The sequence below is a fragment of the Pelobates fuscus genome, chromosome 4 (assembly GCF_036172605.1).
Source record: "Pelobates fuscus isolate aPelFus1 chromosome 4, aPelFus1.pri, whole genome shotgun sequence".
Taxonomy (NCBI): Eukaryota; Metazoa; Chordata; class Amphibia; order Anura; family Pelobatidae; genus Pelobates; species Pelobates fuscus.
Window position 1 is genome coordinate 344,698,835 of NC_086320.1, and position 22,660 is coordinate 344,721,494.

General features: G+C 41.0%; 1 protein-coding gene across 3 annotated transcripts in view; it reads right to left on the reverse strand.

Annotated features, from left to right (window-relative positions):
- Positions 1–22,160, reverse strand: part of STAM (signal transducing adaptor molecule) — a 45,773-nt gene extending 23,613 nt beyond the window's left edge. For 2 of the 3 annotated variants that reach the window (XM_063452520.1, XM_063452519.1), the window contains exons 1-5: positions 21,718–22,160; positions 11,093–11,177; positions 5,085–5,160; positions 2,962–3,057; positions 1,227–1,373 (exon numbers count right to left, since the gene is read on the reverse strand). In XM_063452520.1, coding sequence (XP_063308590.1) covers positions 1,227–1,373; positions 2,962–3,057; positions 5,085–5,160; positions 11,093–11,177; positions 21,718–21,757 — 444 coding nt within the window. In that variant the 5' untranslated portion in view covers positions 21,758–22,160. The remainder of the gene's footprint in view (positions 1–1,226; positions 1,374–2,961; positions 3,058–5,084; positions 5,161–11,092; positions 11,178–21,717) is intronic. The other variant, XM_063452518.1, reaches the window with a different exon arrangement.
- Between the last annotated feature and the right edge of the window lie 500 nt (positions 22,161–22,660).

The window sequence follows — 22,660 nt, forward strand, 5'->3', positions numbered from 1 at the left end:
AGATTGAAGACCTATTTATTAAATTAAGTATGCAGAAAAAAATCCAGGACATGGGATAGGCCAGTGACAAGGTGGCAGTGACGAAAGAGGAGTTAACCTGAAAAGTGGGCATGTCTGCCTGGTTGACTGGCACTTGCCAGTCCCTGGTTGACTGGCACTTGCCAGTCCCACTCAAGGCTGCACATGCGCAGAGACCTTCTGAAGCAATCTCTCGTGGGCTCAATACCCTGAATTTACTTTGTGCAGCCCATGCATGTTTAATGATGAGTGCTCATTGGCTTTTTGGAGACATTTCCCCAGTGTTCCCAAAAGCAAAATGGGATATAAAAATTGGCACTGTTGGAATGTACACATGAATATTAAACAGGTGTACAGATCATTCAGATACCTTGTCACAAAACAAAATAAAGGGTGAAACGTAACAAGGCTCGTCAGAAAGTTACAATCCCAATATGAATCCTTTACAGCTACCTCTCCGTGTTCCTGGCTTTCATTAGTGTAAGTGAAATCTAGAGATTAGAGAGCATCAGCTACACAACTGGTACCTCATTTTGAACATTAATTATACATAAACTATATGATTTAACAGATTGTAATACCCATGCACACAGAGGGAGAGATCGCCATGCGTGTCATAGGGATGGCGTGATAGAATCAGGTGAACAACAAAAGCCTTCCAGCCTGTGGCGAGGATACAATAGAGCAGTGCGAATAATTCCTTTAGGCCTTGCCTTTCTTCTATAGATAGAATCAGTGGGAGATAGAACATTCTGAATAAAGTGCGTCACAACAAGACGGCAATTTTATTTGAACCTTTTAACCACTTAAGGATCAACAATGGTCTATGCAGCGATAACCTGTTCTTTTCAATATTTTATTCCAAAATGGAATGTCCCATTCATTTAACGAATTAATGGCTCGTTTGCGCTTTTAAAACTAAACAGAATATTCCAAACTGGGATGAGGTCTTTAGGAACCAGATTACCATGACATAATGCTAAACATTTGGTTCTTAAGGGATTAATGTTTTTTTGTACATATTACAGTCACACAATATAGTACTGAAGAATTGCTATGAAGGGAGTAAAGAAAAACTCAAAAGCCATCACTTTATCAAGAGGAAGGCATTTCTAAAAGCCAGTTAGCTACTGTTGATGTAAACGGATGGCTGTTTCATAACAGGGTGGTTCGTTCTGCTTATAACAAGGTTTTTATTTTTTTTATACCTGTGAACCAATCGCTGGGAAGGTCACACCTTGCTCTTTCAGATTTTTTATCATTGCGGATATTAAACTGAGTTGTGGGTCATTCTTGAATTCGTCAGCCCATTCAACCATTAGTGCTTTTAACTTTTCACAGACTTTAGGGTGTCCCTGTAAGGAACAGTAAAAAAATAAAATGCAATAGAGGTAAGTGTAAATATAATATAATATAACAAAGTGTAAACAAATAAACAAAAAACAAATAAAAACCCACACACATTTGTTTTAATTTAAGAGTTACTCCAACCAAAAAACAAACAAACATTTGCTCTTAAAACACTGGTTTTGGTTGTAGTGACCTCTTCGGTGCTGATTTGCGTCCCTGCCCTCCCTAAGGTGTTAACAATAAAAAGGGGTTAATCTCGGTATGTGATCGCTGCACATACAGACTCAAGGCACATGACCACTTCAAATCGCAAAAATGTGGCCGTGGTCCTTGGAGTAAACATTTAAACAACACAACTGAATTCCACTTGTCTATCAGCCAGGCATCACATCTTTCTGATCATATTTATCACAATGAGAATATATAAACTGTGCGCCCGTTAAAAAAAACAGGTAAACATTGAATAAGTATACATTCTCATGACTCACATATAACGGTTATTGCTTGAATGCCCTTAATTGCACAGTTTGATTGTTTTTCTACAAAAATGCAATTATATATTTTTATGCTAGACTGAGAATTAAGGTCAGATCTGAGATTGATTTCCTTGTGTGTGAAATATATTAACATATCTTGTATGTACCATGATGAGTATTCTTTAATATTAGAAAGCACAACATCTTATCTCAGCATTGTGCCAACAGAATTGCTGTCAAGTGTACAAACTAAAACCTCATCCATCCTTTCATCTGACAATCAATTCTCAGTAGGCGGCTCAATGCTGACAGCCTACTGTTTGTACTGTCTGTTTAGTTGCTGACTCCCTGGAAATGAAGCCAGCGTGTTGGAGTTATGAAGGAGCCGTGCACCACTTGGGGAAAGTGTTCCCAAACCGGGCCAAGCAAGGAAGAGGGGAACGGGAGCTAGGAGGAAGCCAAGGGGTGGATGTTACATAGATAAGAAATTGGAAATAAAACAGAATTTTCAATAAAGGAAGTGTAAACATTAGAGGACTCTTTCAGGAAGTGTTTAGGAAGGCTGTGTAAGTCACGCGCAGGGAGGTTTGCCCAGAGCTGTATAAACAAAGTGATTTAACTCCTAAATAGCAGATAATTGAGAAATAAGACTTACTGGACATGATCTATACACCAAAACTGCTTCATTAGGCTAAAGATGTTTTGGTGACTATAGTGTCCCTTTAAATTTACTATTACTCCTTAATAAACACATACGCCTATGTCTGTATATATGAATTCCTCTTTAGGCCCTTTTTCTAAAAATATGGTAATCCTGTTCTGAACCCAAATTAAAACTATTTGTGCACAAGTGCACACACAAAACACACACACACAATTTCATGGTTCAATTTACTAGACAGTTGTTGCCATTTATTTTTCAGTTATGTTGTGTGTGCAGAAAATTTGTAGCCCATAATATTATGGTCAAACCATGGGTACCTATACATTCCATCCATAAATGGCTCTACATAGCTTATGTGTTTAACAAAATGACAGGGTATGGAAATGTCAGAGGAAAACAACACAAACACGAAATTATAAAACTTCCACATACCTTTAAAACGGCAAATCTTACCTTATTTAAAACATTGCTAACTTCACTTGCAAAATCTCTGGAGCATACTTCTAAATGAAATATTTTGCCAGAGTTTGATACACATGCACCAAGTAACTGGAAAAAAAGACCAACAGTAATAAATATAAAGTAGAATTTTAATGTAACTGGAATAGTAAATTCCTAAACCTTTACTACTCATGAAAAAGAAAATATATATATATATATAGTTGTTGAACACAAAAGAAAGTTCTTCCTAGAATTGTGCACAGTGAAAAAAAATGTGTTTTGTCTGAAATGTTAAAACTGTTAGGAAGAACCAAAATTTCAATCTTTAACGAAATGCGGATGAAACAAATCTGTTTAAAAGTTTCTTCCAGTAGCGCAATTCGGATAAGCATAATTTATTTTTAGCCCTTAACCCGTTCGTGGCAAGTGAAGAGTTAAAAATGAAGTGTCAGTAAACATAGCTTCCTGCTGCTTGGGCAAAATATGGGGAGACCTGGCAAAATGCCCTAACCCTAAACATTATGAGTGATGTGGCAGCGTACCCTAGCTACGCGATGAGGCATTTAAATATTAAATCCCAAAAAGCCGCAGGCAGTTAAGGGTTTAATAAGAGAAGTGGCAGGGAACCCAAAGCTCACAAATGTAAGGAACGATGCTCTTTGGCTTTTAAAATTAAAATGCCCCATTCCAGCTAAGCTAGGGGATACGGTAGGTGTAAGGGGGCATGCTGCTCTCTCACTCCTATTATTAGGAGAGGGGGCATTTGGCCAGGGCCACCCCATCTATGCTCACATCCATGGGCTGTAAGCAAAATAGGAGATTGTGGGGCACAGAGCAGCAGTCCACGTTTTTCTTTTTAAAAGAAATTACAGAGAGGGAACTCTGAGTGCCATCCTTGCAATTCAAGAACAAGTATCCTAAGTAACAGTAATGAAGTAACAAGCAAGGAAACAGTGTTGTAAATAAATATGTATGTATTGGATAATTTTATGTTGTTACATTGCCATGATGTTGCCCATACCATATCACCCTCACTGAAGCCATATATACATTGATACATGCATGCACATACATATGCAGGACATACTTGAAAACGAGAGAAATCTCAACGTATCTTTCCTGGTAAAATATTGTATAAATAAATAAATGTACATACACACGTATACAGATATTCAAATACTAATACAACTGCCAGAAAGAAAAACACGCACAGATATTCATTTTTGACACTCAAACACACTCAGGTATACAATGTCAGAGACATATACACTCTCACAGACACCAAAATACACTTCAGAGGCCCCTTAGGAGGGGACCACATGATGGTATATATTTGAGGTGGTTTTGGATATTAATGTCACTTCAGTTAACTAAAAAACACACACACGTCTGTATAGTCCAATAAGCAATCATTTTTTTCTCTTCTTGTTATTTAAGTGACAAGTTAATTTTTCCCTACAAATGAACTTATTACCAGAAAAAGTCTAACTCCCTTATACTTTGAACAGAATGTTATTTGAAATTTCAATGGACGATCCAGAGAAAATGTCAAACTCATATAGTAAAGAGAGGATTGGGCTGGAGAGTTAGCAAAAAAAACTCATATAGTACACTTATATCCAGTTGGACGAAGACACGAAAAAGTAGCTAAACAGAACCGTACAGATTGTGTATGAAGATGAGGATAGTAATATCCAGACAGCCACTAGAGGCGCATCTGCGACGCTGGAGGCAAATTTCACCTCCATCACGCAGAGCGTCCATTGGAAAGCATTGAGAAATGCTTTCCTATGGACATTTTGAATACCCGCGCGGCACTTGCCGCGCATGCGCATTCGGCTCCAGTGACGTTGGACGGGGGAGCTGAAGTTGGACGGGGAGGAGAGGTCACCAGCGCCGAGGGAGCCGGGCGCTGGATTAAAGTAAGTGGCTGAAGGTGCCACGGGAGGGGGACCCTGAGGGTAGGGGCACCCTCAGGGCACGATAGTGTCAGGAAAACCACTTTGTTTTCCTGACACTATAGTGATCCTTTAATGTATTTATGGAAACCAGAGAGATAGGTTCTAAATAAATTATTAAACTTAATATAGCACCACAACAGAAAAGGAGCACAGAAAGCCAGGGGAAAGACTTACCGTGAGAGCTTGCATGGCCACATGGGGGTCTTTATGGTTCACTCTTTTCATTATAGAGCGGAGACAATCTTTAGGTCTGGTAAAGACGAAAAAAAAAACAGCTTTTTATTTTATAAATGTAAAGTTTGATGTACTACAAAGATCAAAAAACGACCCTGAAGAAGTCCTATCAAAAAGATTCCATTAATCCATACATAACAATCTGTCATAAGCAGTCACTGAGTTGCTCAAAGCTCAACTCTCTATATTCTGGTTTTGTACATGGCAGTGCTGGGAGGTATACAATGGCATCCAATCTTAAAAGAAGTATCCAAAAAAATAAATAAAAAAAGTTGATTGTAGAGACTCTGGTGTATTCTTGTATAGAGTTGGGATGAATGATGGGTTTAGATCTTTCTTTTTTTTTTTTATTCTTTATTTTTCATGATGCTTTGTTTCAACAAGTAATCAGCATAGAAAAACAAGTCGGTACAGTTACATATATAGAAACATAGACATAGAAACATAGAAACATAGAATGTGACGGCAGATAAGAACCATTCGGCCCATCTAGTCTGCCCAGTTTTCTAAATACTTTCATTAGTCCCTGGCATTATCTTATAGTTAGGATAGCCTTATGCCTATCCCACGCATGCTTAAACTCCTTTACTGTGTTAACCTCTACCACTTCAGCTGGAAGGCTATTCCATGCATCCACTACCCTACTACTTCCTGATATTATTTTTAAATCTTTGTCCCTCTAATTTAAGACTATGTCCTCTGGTTGTGGTAGTTTTTCTTCTTTTAAATATAGGAGTTTTCCTCCTTTACTGTGTTGATTCCCTTTATGTATTTAAATGTTTCTATCATATCCCCCCTGTCTCGTCTTTCCTCCAAGCTATACATGTTAAGATCCTTTAACCTTTCCTGGTAAGTTTTATCCTGCAATCCATGAACCAGTTTAGTAGCCCTTCTTTGAACTCTCTCTAAGGTATCAATATCCTTCTGAAGATATGGTCTCCAGTACTGTGTACAGTACTCCAAGTGAGGTCTCACCAGTGTTCTGTACAATGGCATGAGCACTTCCCTCTTTCTATTGCTAATACCTCTCCCTATACAACCAAGCATTCTGCTAGCATTTCCTGCTGCTCTATTACATTGTCTGCCTACCTTTAAGTCCTCAGAAATAAGCACCCCTAAATCCCTTTCCTCAGATGTTGAGGTTAGGACTCTATCAAATATTCTGTACTCTGCCCTTGGGTTTTTACGTCCAAGATGCATTATCTTGCACTTATCCACATTAAATGTCAGTTTTTTTTTTTTTTAACAGAGGTCCCTTTCCTTCATTTTCAGCTGTAAATACCGAACAAAAATATTCATTGAGACAGTCAGCTAGACCTTTATCCTCATCTACATACCTTCCTTCTTTTGTTTTTAATCTAACTAATCCTTGTTTTACTTTTCTTTTCTCATTTATGGATCTAAAAAAAGTTTTGTCCCTTTTTTTTTTTGTAAATCTTTCTTTTATTATGGCATATGCGTCATGGGGTACAGAATAGAAAGAGGAGGCATTGTGGGGTAACACAAGTTGATGATAACAGGTGGTGAACAATACACCTCTAAGAAAGACTGCCATATTTTTTGTTTTTGGAACGTCATGGAAACAGGTTTATACAAGCTTGGTTGATAAAATAAAAATGTGAATAGTAATAAAGGTAACTAATGCTTAATAGTGCTAGATCAGCTATATCGACAGTAATATTACGTTTTCTCCAATACTGGACTGCTTTAATGTATGTTGAAGTAAGTCGCTTTGACCAAATAGCTGTGTAAAGCAGCACATGAGTTAAACTAGATGCTGGTAAAGTCACAATCAGCAGGAAATCGTATGTTTGCAATAGCTTTGAGCATTGATACGTATGCACAGGTAAATCTGCTTGCATGCATGTGTCGATCGCTGTGTCTAGATCGCTCGGCATGTGAAAGGTTCGATAAACAGTAGGTAGCAACATATTAAAGGTATATGTACCGTGTATATAGGTGGTTGATCGTCTTGTTGGGGCGTACAGTTATACCTAGTGTAGTAAGACAAGCAGGTATATTGCAAGCTTCTAATCCCATCTATGCATGCGAATGTGTATGACAGTATGTGTTGCCTAGCCGTTGTATATGTATGTATGGCATAGTTAAAACCTAGTTCAGCAATAAGGTATATAGCATGCGAGCATTGTGTAGGTTGAAACACTAAGTAATAAGCATATCAGTAATAAACATGTCATTACATTACATCAACATCGGTTGTCTGTCTCAGGGAGGTCAGGCTGGAAATTTTTAAGGACATAGTCCACTGTGACTGCGTAGCTGTGGTGGCATGGCAGCAGACTAGGCCGCTGTGCGGCGGTGATGGTTAGTAAGAGTCATCCTATGCCTGCAGTCGGCATTGGTAAGGCACATATCGAATTGTCCCAAGTGTTGGAGCGGTCAGCACTGGGCGCGGGCTCCCTCCGGCCCCAGGCCCATTTTGAGGGTGGCATCTTCTGACCACTGGCTCGATGGCTCTGTGAGGTCGAGGCATTCCCAGTATGGGTGCAGTTGGCGCCGGATCTCTGTCGCCGCCAGCGGCGGGCATTCCTCCTGCTGGGTGGTCGATGCTTTGGAGGTAGTTCCCTCCTGGCACCCGGCCTGGGTAGGCTGCGTGTTTGCGCGGTTATCCTGTGCGTGGTTGCTGTATCCAGAGTGGGACGCCCCTTCCCCGCGTCTCTCGCTTCAAACTTGCGGCCTGGCCCTGCTTGTGGTGCCGCCTTCCTCTGTACACCGTGAGACTGGTTCAGTCTGTTCGCTGCCGGCTGGGGTGGCTTGCTTGCCATTGCTGCTTGAAGCCTTTGCTCCAGTTTGTGCCAAAATCTTGAAAAAGCTGCGTCTATGCGCTGGTGAATGTCGCCGAGATCCCCAGTTTCAGGTAAGCGGTTCGATCTGTGAGGATTTCCCACCGCCGCCATCTTGGGTTCACCATGCGTTGGACTGTCCTGATGCTGCAGTGTGTAAGTTTGCATGTTTTGCTCGTGTTCGTTAATCCTGTCGTTTGATTTGGACCGAGATGTCCCCCATCGGTCCAGAGGGGGGGGGGGTAGGAGGTGACTCTTTTGAGGGGTCTTTATCCGGGTCAGTCAGACTGGGGAGCGGCCGTCTCCCTGCTGCCCGATCTCCGGTAGGCCTCTGCGTGTTCTGCTTGGACTCCGAGGGATGACGAGTTGGAGTTTGGTATCGGGTGATACCCCCGGGTGTCCCCATCATGTTAGGAGCCGTCCAGTTGCGATTGTGTTGATGTTTGGGGGGGATTATCCCCGAAAGTCGTCGATTGTAGCGGGAGCTGAGGTGCAGCACGACCGCTCTGTCCGGATGCTAGGCTCCGCCCCTTTGTCCCCCTTTTTTACTGACTGTGCTATTTTCTCTTCTGTGTGTGATTTGGAAGCTCTTATAACTTGCTTAGCCTCTTTCTGCCTAATCTTATAGGTCATTCTGTCTTCCTCACTCTGGGTTTTTTTATAATTACTAAATGCTAACTTTTTGTTTTTTTACTATTTTGGCCACATCTGCGGAGTACCACAGTGGTTTCTTGAATTTTTTGCTTTTACTGACAAGCCTAATGCAATTTTCTGTTGCCTTCAGTAGTGCAGCTTTTAAATAATCCCATTTATTTTGGACTCCATTTAAGTTGCTCCAGTCTGATAATGACTCCTTTACACATATTCTAATTTTAGAAAAGTCTGTTTTTCTAAAGTCTAAAACTTTTGTTTTTGTGTGGTGTGACTCAGTCACTGTTCTTATATTAAACCACACTGACTGATGATCACTGGATCCTAAACTTTCACCTACAGTAATATCTGATACCAAATCTCCATTTGTTAACACTAAATCTAGTATGGCCTCTTTACGAGTTGGCTCCTCAACGACTTGTTTTAGAGACAATCCCAGTAGGGAGTTTAGAATGTGTGTGCTTCTGGCACAAGTAACTATTTTTGTTTTCCAATTCACATCAGGAAGATTAAAGTCACCCATGATGATAACTTCCCCCTTCATTGTCATTTTAGCTATTTCTTCAACTAGTACATTATCTAACTCTTCAATTTGTCCTGGGGGCCTATAAATCACACCTACACGAACTACTGTGTGATTACCAAATTCTAACGTAACCCAAATGGACTCTATGTTCGTCTCACTAACCTTTATTAGGCTAGATTTTATACTATCCTTCACATACAGGGCCACCCCTCCCCCTTTCTTGCCTTCCCTGTCTTTTCTATATAAAGTGAGCATAACATTACTCTGAGAACTTGTGGGTTAAACATTTTTGACAGCATCAATTTTCTATGTTACGTGCTTCCACTTTTTGGGGAGCTTCTGCTTGTGTTTGGTTCTGATTGTGGTCCCTGTGTGTGTTGCCTATGACCTATGACCTGTGATGGTGCGTGCTTATGCTTGGGGTTGCTGGGTACAGGTGTCTTGTCATATGTCAAGTGTGAGGTGACATGCTGGTTTCAGGTTGTAGAGGTGGTAGAGGATCGTGGGGAACTTATGTCTGCGCACCCCAAATAATGTGGGGGTGAAGTAAAGGGATGTGCTACCGTGCTGTATGCCCCTTACCTTGGGGGCGGCGGGGGGGGGGGGGAGGGTGTTACACCATTGGTATGCGCTGTTGTGCTCGTCAGCCTACTCTGCCCTTGCTTGAGCCGGGTTCAGGCCTGTGTGGGCATTGTGTGGTGTAGCCATATGTGAGCAAAAGGTTATAATACAATCTACAGAATTAACTCTACTATCATCACAAACTGGGTTAGAATTGGTTTGAAAGGTAGGTCTTCAGGGGGTTTGCACCCTGCAGTCACGGTGTTTCTGGATGTGGGTTCATCTCTCTCGGGGTGAATGGTGTGATGTTGGCGGGATCCCATGTGGTCGCCGGCTGCTTGGAGGTTGAAGGTGTGGCTGGGTGTATCAAGCCTAGTGTGCCCAGGAAAGTCTGTGCTTCTCCCATATTTAGTAGCGTATGTGCAGTCCAGTTTTGAGTCACTACTATGGAGCCATTCGCTCCCCAGCGGTATGCCAGTCCTGCGTTTCTCAGCTGGGTTTATACCGGCCCATAGCTTTTACGAATCTGGAGGGTGGCTCTTGTAAGATCCTGGTAAAACGAGAGGCTTGAGTTCTCGAATGTGAGTGGTGCCTTGTCTTTGATTGCCGCCATAGATCTTTCTAATCTGTAACCAACTCAACCCACTTCCAGCCTGACAAGTTCCAAGAAGATCTTGGTGCCTGTCAATATTTCCATTTTTGCACTTAAGACCCAAACCCATGTTTTAGAACCAGAGCAAGACCAAATATTCTGGTTTTGCACTAATTTTGTTGCCCACAACCCCCTATATTTGACCCATCGGTGTCTATCCTGCTGCACAATGCCCTATATAGACACATAGCACAACCACATAGATGAGGCTTTCACACCCCAGGAATTGAGATGAAGAACGTAAAGGCGTAAAATAAGCACTCTAACCACCATAACCACTGCTGCTTGCTGTAGTAGTTATGGTGGCAGCAGTAACTTGGTGACAAAGCATTTGTGAACCGTTTCACACTTACTTGGGTACTTGAACCTGTTTTTGGCCTTTATGATGTGGCTAAAGGTAGTTCTGCTTTAGAGAAGTTGATTTTTTACAAGTAGAACTCCCAGCCAAGGAATGATTTGAAAAAACTGCACAAAATTGACAAAGCGAATATGAAATGAGAACTTCCTCTTTAGCCACATTAGAAAATCTGAATCTGTGCGGGTGTCCAGGTGACAAGTCATACTGTTCACACAACATCTCTAACCGAGAGGATGGTGCCAAGGGTCTCCTGGCAATATAGCCACAACAGCAGACTCCTTAAAAGGAGCATTTGTTTCGGTGTCCAAGTTTTCAGGTTTTTCCCCCCTCTATCAATGGAATAGTAGTAACCATTAAAAAATATTTAAAGAAAAGTACCAGATTATTTCAGCTTACCCTGAGCGTGAGTGTCCAACTTTATCACAAAGATCCAATATAAGCCCCCAGTCCTCAGCCGTGTTCAGTTCACTTGTTGCCTTCTCTATAATAAAAATGGCATAGGAGTTAAAAATGGAACCTCATATAAAGAAAACTGACAAACAATTGGTTTTGTCGTACGCAAGACTTTGTTGAAAATGTTCTATATGTTAGTGCCCGAATTCTTCCTCAACCTATTGAGGATCATCACATGTTTTCACAGTCACATAGATGTCATATGGACTGAAATTAAAACAGAAGCCAGTGTTAATTAAAGGATCACTATAGGGTCAGGAACACAAACATGTATTCCTGACCCTATAATGTTAAACCCACCATTTAGGTGGCTTGCCCCCCTCCACCCCCCACCCCCTCCTAGTCTCCCTATAAAAGTTTAAAACTCGCGTTATTTCCAGCACCGCGCAGGTCAGCCGTGCTGGCTCCACCCCCTTTGTGACATCATCAAAATGGCTGATTTTTAGCAAATCCAATGCTTTCCCATAGGGCCACACTAGGGAAAGCATTGGATTGGCTAAAATCGGCACGGGGCGGGGCCAAATGCCATTTTGGTCAATCAGGGCCTCCTCATAGAGATGCATTGAATCAATGCATGTCTATGAGGAAAATTTAGTTACACACTTTAAATTTCAGTGAACTGTTAATAGTGAAGGGTTTACAAATACATTTGTACTAGTTAACTTTGATATGTATATCACAGAAAGCAGAATATGCATTGCAATTATTTTCTCATCAAAGTGTCATCTGATTGTGATTCTGGTGAAAGTAGGTAGTAGAGGGAAAGGAATTTGGAAAAGGAACAGAATTAGACATGCAATATGTGCCTCACATGCCCCAAAGCTTAGTTTACAATTTAATACTTTGTCAATATTTGCAAAGTTTACCCAATCTGTTAGAAAGATCCACAGAAATTCCCTCCGACTTTAATGGTGGCTTCTGCAGATAAATGACTTGAGATGTTTTTCTAGCAGAGTACAATAATTAAACCCCCCCCCCCCCCCAAAAAAAAAACACGTATCCAAAAATATTAAATCAAAGCCATTGTTCCCAAATTTTGAATGAAGTATTGTTTGGTAATGAATCGTTTTAATTGATATCCTTTAACCCCTTAAGGACACGACATGTGACATGTCATGATTCCCTTTTATTCCAGAAGTTTGGTCCTTAAGGGGATAAAGGATTGACTATGTTATCCTACCTCTTTCTGTGTCTTGTAATATGACGTACTTTGATGTTTTGGCTCTTACTTTTATTTAGCAAATCTCTTTTAAAAAATAGTTTGATACTAAACAATTCATCTCCAGAACGTCAACGTAAAGAAACAGGAATACAGAGCAGGAGAGAGTGCAATGTGTCAGAAAGGGAACTTGCCTAAGAATCCCTGGGAGTTATCTAAAAAGTGTTTTGAAGTAAAACTAAAATATGGGCAATCACCATGGAAACCGGTGTGACTAACGGGCATTGGTAACTCTTCCACTTTCCCCATTTCACCCTCACTGGGTTATATTATCTACCAGTGCCACTCTCCCTGACACAATTATTTAAAAAGGGCCAAGGGCAGGCCTGTCTGTATTTCTGCTAATTAAGGCATACCTCCCAACTGTCCCCATTTAGGAAGGACAGTCCCTATTTTGGGCCCAAATCCCTCTGTCCCGTTTTTCTGTCCTAATGTCTCTATTTTCCAAGAACTCCATATTGTTGGTGTGTCCGAGAATATAACAGAACTCCACCATAATAATACTCCCTGTAATGTGTGTTTATACTACAATAGAGGTCTTTAGAAATCAGTCTGTGTAAAGAAGATACATTGTTCTTGTTCTAGATTACATATTAGTTGCATTATTGCTATTAGTAAGTCAACAAAAATTTCTGTTTGAAATGTTGGGAGCTGCGGTTAAGGGGACATTATACTCACCAGAACTACAGAGAAATGGCAGTGTTTACATTACTGCCTAGGAACACCTCTAATGGCAGTCACACAGAAGGCCACTAGATGTGCTTCCTGGGTTAGTGTTGCAGAGTGTGCAGCCCTGACATTCAACGTCTCCCCGCTCTACATGGAGGTGCTGAACTTTCCTCATAGAGATGCACTGATTAATTGCATCTCTATGAGGAGATGCTGATTGGAGCAGAGGGTGTTTTTAACCTCCCCATGCTTTCCCAAGTTAAACAGCGGTTTTATAATAGCACTGTCCTAAGAAAAGGACACTTGACAGGTATGAACTAGACTTTTGCACACATTCTGGTCAGCTGTGATGAATTAATTTAATGCCCGTTAAATTGCCAGACGATTGATTCGTCCAGAAAATAAAATGTGTTCATCCAGCAATTAACAAGCACTTGATTCGTTCAGCCAACTAAACAGGATTTTTGCACAAGTCTAGTAATAACCAAATATAGGATGTACAAGTTACTACGCAGAAATCATCGCAGCCAGTTTTATTAAAACATGAAACAATGTTTATTACTAACAATATTCAATATTGGATCTCCTTCCCCAATTACACCCCTTTTCATTTTGCAGATGCTGTTGAACTTTCAGTAAATATTCCTTAAATTTAATTAGGCAATTTTCCAATTTCTTAATACAGTAAAGATGGTTCTTCACAAAGTTAATTGGGAGTTAATTGCATCTAGCGCCATGAAGAGAATAATATATTTCAAAGGGGAAAGAACAAATTATGCTCTTTCGAGAGTCGTCCCTAGCCAGCTTTTCCATCAAATCTATAAATACAGAGAATTTACGGTCTAACTGCCTGTAATCACTATTCAAAGCAAAAGAATTATGACACAAAGGAAGAAATATATCTATGCTTGAAGCAGCGGGTTGCTTACAGCTTCAATATGCTACATATGTCTATTGCTTCCAGTCCTATGTAGCTACTTTTTGGAACTCTAAAAAGTGTACTAATCATGACACATCTACCTTGCTATCATTTGATTGATATACCATATATGTATATTCAACTAGTGTATCAGAGAAGATCTAAAGATTAATAAAAGCATTTATTACTAGCTACATTTAGTTTTTACGATGGTCTTCAGCCTATGGGTAAAAGTATTTAAATATAAAGCACATGCATGCGCTTTGCTCCGGCTGTCTCACAACTAGGAATTGTGTAACCGTGTAATCTTTATTGGTGGTGGAGCAGCAGAATGCCATTTCTGTGATTGCAATACTACTGAGAACAAGAGGACATGATCCCAATGCGGGTCTTGTAATCCAATTAAGTGGCGGGGGGCCTTGGAGGTGTATTACGGCTATCTGAAAGTTTCTTAACCCCGTTTACTAGCACGTTTACCTAACATAACACTTTGTCACATCTCCATGTCTGACTAGTTACACAGGCTATCAAACTATTATAAGTATATCTAGTTAAATACACTGTGCTAGCTTGTATTGCGACCTGCTCTTTTCTCGGAGTTAGACATGACTGATTAGCCTGATCTTATATTCATACAAATGTGCAGTTACTCTAAACGATATGTCAATGTAATATGATGCTTGCTACTATAATGTTTGAGCTGTCGTGGACATGCAAGCTTATAAATTATCTTATGTACAACAAAAATAAAGAATTATACAAAAAAAAAAAAAAGATACATGAAGCACCAAAACAACTTTAGTTTAAGAGAGATTTTGGTGTATAAATCATGTCTCTGCAGTTTCACTGTTTAACTCTCAGTCATCAAGAGTTGAAATCCCTTTTGTTTCTATCTCTGCAGCCCTAGACCCACCTCCCCCGGTTGTGAATCAACACAGCCTCCCTACACACTTCCTGAAGAATTATGCAATTATGAAACCTCTCTTATTGCACATTGTGTTTAAAGGAACAGTTTTAGTGTATAGATCATGCCTCTCAAGTTTTACTGCTCAATTCACTGCCATTTAGGAGTTAAATCCCTTTGTTTCTGTTTATGCAGATCTTGCCACACCTCCCCTGGCTATGATTGGCACATGATTGAAAAAAAAAAAAACTGGTTTCACTTTCAATCAGATGTAATTTACCTTAAACAATGTTATCTCTTGCTCTGTAAATTGAACTTTAATCACATACAGGAGGCTCTTGCAGGCTCTAGCAAACTATTAACAGAGCAGGGGATAAAAAAAAAAATCTACATTAAACAGAACTTGCAATAAAGAAAGGATAAACTTTAGATGACTTTTTACAGGAAGTGTTTAGGAAGGCTGTGCAAGTCACATGCAGCGAGGTGTGACTATGGTTCATAAACAAAGTGATTTAACTCCTACATAGCAGATAATTGAGCAGTGAGATTGGAGGGGCATGTTCTATACACCAAAACGGCTTTACAACATTAAGCCAAAGTTGTTTTGATGAATATAGTGTCCCTTTAATTTAAATGCAATGCTTTCCTATGGGGAAGGCCTAATGTGCTTGAGGGCGCTCACCGCACATGTGCATTAGGTCCCTCCGTCAAATGATGTCGGAGGAGGAGGTGGAGCACTGACCCAGTACCAAGGAAGATCGTTGCTGAAATCAATCGAGTAAATAAAGGGGTATTAACCATTTTTAAATAAATGAAGAAGAGTAAACTGTCCCAGTGCGATCCTAGAAAGGGTCAATAAAATCCTTTATTAATTAAACTAAAAAACACACACGCACAAATGCTTAATCACTAGTCACTTCCGCCACCATTATAGTTAATTTGGGCAAAATATGTGACCAGATCTAAATACGCTAAGTGAGGAATATATACAAAAAGGAGGGGAGTGAAATTTAACAAATAAATTAATGGACAAAATAAGGGCAGAAACCCAGTAGGAGGTTAAGCAGATACTCCCCCGAAGCAGTAGCTGCACAGTGCAAGTAACACAGTTGCAATTGACTAGCTAGATTACTAGATCGTAATATATATATAAATAAGAGTAGCGAAATCTATTAAGATCCTCAAATAAATTATAATAAACACAATGTTGGCAAAACAAAGAAGATCCTAAATGAGGGTATACAAAACTAGTGCTACGTGCTATATTAGCAAGATAGCATAATATGCTCATTGCTGATAAGTAGGAACAGCTAACAGGGTTAATGCCCCAAAGCAAAGACCAGACGCAATACCATGCTCTGAAAACGCGAATAAAGACTGAAATGCATACAAGTCTGTAGCAATATCTCAATCTAGGAGTATAGAATAAAAATTGTCTGCCACATCTAGGAACATAGCCATGGATAACGCACAATCTCCGTAGGTTTCCTGATCTGTGCCTTCAAGGTCACCTGTCTCTAAGTAATAGATAGAGTTAACTGGATAGACGGTCAGCACTGAGATATACTTGTTATGGTAAAGGTAACAACGACACTAATCTGTGCCTTCGTGGGCACCTATCAATGACTAGTGAGAAAGAGCTAAACTGATTTATATCACTACACCCAGGACCTTTCTACGGACTATCTTATTAGATCTACTATAATATATTAGTTTACCAGTTCAGTTAAGGGTGGAGGTGATTGTTCAACTTCTGAACCAAAACAAAACAAAAATATGTCTGTATGTGTGATGGAACGGCCTAAATCTAATTACATAGATTTCCTTGCAGGCAATATTATTGAAAATCAATTTAAAAAGATTAGATAAGAGTGTCATATCAATGTAAAAGAATACAACAATTTAGCCAAACCCAATAATAAATGGCTAATTTTTTCTGGAGGAGGGTTTAAGCTCCACACAGTATGTACCTGATTCAAACAATGGATTAGTCACTGCAAGAAATATTTCCCAAGAGTGACAACTTGTAAAAGGATTAGCAGTATTAGCTGCAAACACTGGACTTTATTGTTATTGCATAGGCTATTAAAGTCCAAGGAGTGCCGCAGACACCCAATGACGAAATAAGGTTATAGTCATTGAAATTCCGTGTAAAAAAAAAAAAAAAAACACGCTGTGTAAAAATAAAACATTTAGTGTATATGGCTTTCTCAATTTGTAATTATTTTACTCTACAAGGATCTTAGTTTTTTTTTCCTAAATGAAAAGTACTTCTATTGGCTGAGCTACACATGGCCATGATAAACATGGCATAGGGATTTGGGCTAGTGCGCAGGTAATGCTTTTCTTTGGTTTTTGTTAAATGTATTGGGGCAGTGGTTATAGTGTCTGGAGTGTCCTGACTCCTCTACCCTATTGGAAGTAGTTAAACCGTTTGCTAATGATCTGACAACTTCCCTAGCATCTGCCAGGCGCAAGTCACTTCTTCCACTGAGCACCACAATCTCAAGCATAGAGCTTCCATGCCGTGCAGGGCCAGCTCAGTGCCGGAGAGAATCAGCTGACCATTCTCAGCCAATTAGCTAAGCCCTGCACTGCTGAGCTAGCTCAGTGCAGAGAGCTCCAGCTCCCAATGAGGAGGTGACCTGCACTTATTTACTTTTAATTTAAACAGTAAACAGTAAAATTTTATGAGGAATTGTACCAAATGCCTTCACAAAATCCAAATAGATCACTTCAACTGCAAAAATCTACATGGATTTTTGCATTAAATCGACAACTGCAAAAAACAAACAAACAAAAAAAAAAAAAAAAAAACTTCTATTGATCTCTTCACAGAACGGAATTAAGTTCATTTTACATGATTGGCTTTTTTTATAAAGCTGTGCTGATTCGTACTAATGACGTTGTCTACAATGAATTTCTGAATATAATTCATTAAATAGCCCATCATATAAATTTCCTATCCATAGATATCTATCTATCGCTCACCTTCTAAATTGGACACCCCACTTTTACCAGGGTGCTACAGATAAATTGGAAGGATTGTGAACACAGCAGTGAGCTATACCCTTCATGGACAATGATAGGGTTAAACATGGAGACGAGAATCCCCTTATTCATTGTTCTATATCCAGCATTATTTCCTGGACAAATATCTTCATGCGGATATTTACCCAAATTTCCCTTCTGTGGCATAAAATGCTACATACTGTGTGATAGTAAAAACAAAGAATATGAGAACAGACAAAAGCTTAGACAAACTCAGTAGCTTCCCCTTTGGTAAAAACCCAGCTCAGGTTTCAAAAGAATTTTTGCTCACTGGTGCCATCACAGAGAGAACATATCTGAAGCATTCCAGACTGGTTCCCCCTGGAAGGGCAGTTCAGAACCAAAATGCCAGCAAGTTCCCTCTGCAAGAGAGATACTAATACCGCAGACTATCGTTTCTGCCTTCTTTGGGCATCATCAGTGAGGTGTAGCCATTGCCAATACCAATACCCCTCTAGGCACAGTGAGCACGGGGTCTACGTCCAAAATATCCTACTAACATGGGGAGTACATTTCATGTTTTGTTTTTTAGCATGAAGAAGTGATAAGGAGCTTGGGAAAAAACTGTCTGGGTTATTCACTGAAGTTATTTTTTTCAGGGACTCAAAGTGAATTTCAAATCTAAGGTCACAGCATAGCTGACCTGGAGAATATTTCTTACAGAGCATGTACTTCGGCCTTAAATTTGAAATTAACTTAGAAATCCTGACAATTCTCATTTTAGTGAACAAGCCTGGCAGCATGTCCTTCAACCCTCTTCTCAGTGCAGGCAATGAAAATAAAGCCATCTTCAGGACCTTACCTACTTTGAAAATTACAATCTAACCCCACAAATTCATTCACAATATATCAGATTTTAGCAAATTAAATCAGGACGGAAAAATTCAGGCTATTTTAGCCTTAGTTTTGCCAGATTTAAAGGGATGCTATAGGCATCAAAACAATGTTAGCATAATGGAACACTAATGTGTATTTCTGCCTCTAAAAGTCTAAATCCCAATTTAGACCCTGGCCCCGCCTTACCTCTGGTTAAAAAGATGAGTTACTCACCTTTTTTCAGTGCCATGGGGTTCTGGGCACGGCAGGCCCCACCCATGCTCTGCCCCCTAGGAAAAGATCATCACACTTGACGATCTCAGCCAAACCAATGCTTTCCCATTGGAAAGCATTGGGAGGCTATCGTGCATGCGTGGCAAAATGCCACGCTGCGCCAATCAGCATCTCCTCATAGAGATACATTGACAATGCATCTCTAAGGGGAAAGTTCAGTGCCACACACTGTGCAACACTGACCCAGGAAGCACTTCTAGGGGCCGTATGAGTGACTGCCACTGGAGGTGTCCGCAACTATAGCTTCCATGATGTTTTGCAATTCTAAAAGGCATGCAAAGCATCATGGGAGTTGTAGTTCTACAACATCTGGGGATCTACCTTTTGGGCACCCCTTCTCTAGGCACTAACCTGAACACTGCCTTTTCTCTGAAAATTCAGTGTTTACAGTAAAATGCATGCAGGGACATAGTATACACATCAGAACAATTACATTAGGTTGTAGTTGTTCTGGTGACTCTAGTGTCCCTTTAATGAAGCAGTTTTGGAGTATAGATCATGTCTCTGCGGTCTCACTGCTCAATTCTCAGTCATTTAGGAACTAAATCACTTTGGTTTCTGTCCTTGCAACAATAGTCACACACTCCTTGGTTGTGCTGACACAGCCTGCATGGGAAAAAAAAATATTTTTTTTCCATCAGAGCATAACTTACTGTAGAAGTTTTTATCTTCTGCTCTATAAATTGAACTTTAATCACATACAGGAGGCTCCTGCAGGCTATTAACAGAGCAGAATAAGATATTATGAATTAAACAGACTCTGCAAAAAAGTAAGTTTAAGCATTAGGTCTCTTTTAAACAGGAAATGTGTAGGGAGGTTCTGAGACTCACATGCAGAGAGATGTGACTAGTGCTGTATAAACAAAGTTATTTACCTCTTAAATGGCAGAGAATTAAAGGAACACTCAAGGCACCCAGAACACTTCTGCCCATTGGAGTGGTCTGGGTGCCAACTCTCACTACCCTTAACACTGCAAGTGTAATTATTGCAGTTTTCATAAACTGCAATTATTTACCTTGAAGGATTAAGTCCTCCTCTAGTGGTTGTCCACTAGAAGACACTTCCGTGTTATAGCGTCGCTGGACGTCCTCACGCTATGTGAGGACCTCCAGCGTCGCTGAAATCCCCATAGGAAAGCATTATTCAATACTTTCCTATGGGGAGGTCTAATGCGCGTACGCGGCATTGCCGCACATGCGCATTAGGTCTCCCTAGCCGCCGGCCGTGCATGCTCAATAGGTCTCCCCCGCCGGATGATGATGCCGGGGAAGGACCGTGGGCGGACCCTGACCCAGCGCCGGATACAGGTAAGTCACTGAAGGGGTTTTAACCCCTTCAGCAACATGGGATGGGGGTGGGAGGGAGAGGGGACCTGCAGTGCCAGGAAAACGGTTTGTTTTCCTGGCACTGGAGAGTCCCTTTAAAGGGACACTATAGTCACCTGAACAACTACAGCTTAATGTATTTGTTCAGGTGAGATCTATAGCGCCCTGTAGGCAATCTAATGTAAACACTGTATTTTCAGAGAAAATACAGTGTTTACATTGATTGATAGGAATACCTCCAGTGGCCGTCACTCAGACGGCCACTAGAGGCACTTCCTATCATGTAGGGCCCTAAAAAGGCCCTGTACACGTCAGCCGTTTGAAAATACGTCTGACGTGTGCAGGAGAGAGAAGGCACTGTGTGCGCGACTTCTCTCTCCAGCCTGTCAGCAGAGGAGGGGGGCGGGCAAAGACCGCGAGCTGCGCTGTCAGTCAGCTCAGCTCGCGGCCGCTCACCCCACGCGCATGCACGGTAGTGCGCTGAGGACTTCAGAGGGCGGCATGAATGCCGCCCTCTGAAGTCTGTGCGCATGTGCGGCGAATTCCAAATGGAAGCGTCTGATTGCTCCCTGCTCGCGCCCGCCTATTTCGTCATTTTGACGAAATAGGGGGCGCGGCTTCACAAGGCTCCCGGCGCTGGAACGACGTGAGTAAACAGGGGCTGCCTGTTTATACACCACAACTGCTCCATTAAGCTAAAGTTGTTTTGGTTCCTATAGTATCCCTTTAAGTTACTGAAATTCAGAGTTGAATAACCTTGTACCGTGTAAAATGTAAGGAATTCAAAGTGAATTTAAAATTTTAGGTGAAAATAGTAACATTAACAACAGTCTCCAAGACAGCTGTGTTTTCAGTCCCACTATTTTGTCCGACAGTTTAGAGTGCACTTTTGAATTACAGGCAATTCACATGTTAGTGGAGGGACAGACCACCACTCGAGATGCTGTTTACTACATCTTCCCTGATGCTTTGCCAGCATGACAGCTGTAAGAGCATGATGGGAAATGTAGTCCACAACATCTGGAGTGCTGAAGGTGCATGACAAACCTGGATAGTGACTTTTCACTCTACAGCTGTTCCGCGCTTCTCTTCCATTAATAATCTGTATGACCATCAAGGGAAAAGTAGACCACAGTTTTTGAAGTGTGTCAAAACCTTGGTCAGGACCATTGCAAATCCTCATCAGCAATTACCATATGTTCATTGTGTTACACAGTCACAGCAAGCATGCAATAAATACTGTGTGTGTGTGCTATGATAAGCCTGGCACATGCCAATAGAAGAAAGGGGGGCATAGAGAGTTTCTACCCTGGATGTTTCAGACAAAAGGCTGGTGTGTGGGAGGTGCTGATTGGGTGGGGGTAACTTACCTACATCAGGATCAAAAGGGTTGGTGGTAAAGAGAGGCATTTTTCCTGGTGTTGCTGCTATGTAAGGCTTCCAGTAGCAGCACTGCCTGAGATGATGGATTTATGGGAAGGTCTGATACAGTATCCTGTATAAAGCAATCCCTGGATCTCACCCTATCCCAGCTTCTCTCTCCTCTTGCCAAAGAAACAGCAGCATCAGATCTCCAAAGGGTCCAGAGAGCAGTTTGGGCTGCTGAGCATGATGGGTAATATAGCTGTCTTCACCGATGCCTGTCAGGCAAACTTCCCATTAAAAAGCTCACTGAATACTATTACAGGCGGGGATTGGGAGTCAGGCTCTCTCCTAACGTTCCACTCGGAATCCTCGCCGGCCTCTTAAAAACAATGTAACACCAAGCAGAGTAAATAAAATGACTGAGGAGAGAGCTTGTCCCTACATCCCTAAGCCCAGGCAGAGAATGGAAGTTGTGTGGCACTCCCTGGCTTTGCACATGCCCAGTAAGGAAGGCAGGGCTATAGCAGGAGGAAAGCCCTCCTCACACATTCCCATGTAAACATTGTTAAATGAACAAGCAGTAACATTGTAGCAGGATCAGCTATTATTAGTTTACCCAGAGTGACACAGAATGACCATTCCTGGTCTCTACACTACAATTATTCCTGATGGATACTTGCAATTAACTATATACATGGTCCTTATTATTTATTTATTAGTGTGTATTGTGTGTTTGTTGGTGATGAGCAGGATGAGCTATGGGTCATGTGGCAGCATGGAGGGTGGGGTTGGGGATGTGAAGAAAGGAGAATGACTGTGTATATTATGTCAGATCTGTAAGAATGGGCTCTGTCCTCCCAGGAGCTGAGTCAGAGTCATGTGCTCCTTCTCTCCAGGATTACATTGTCACTTCCCTGGTAATTATACCGCCCCTTTCATTTGAGATGT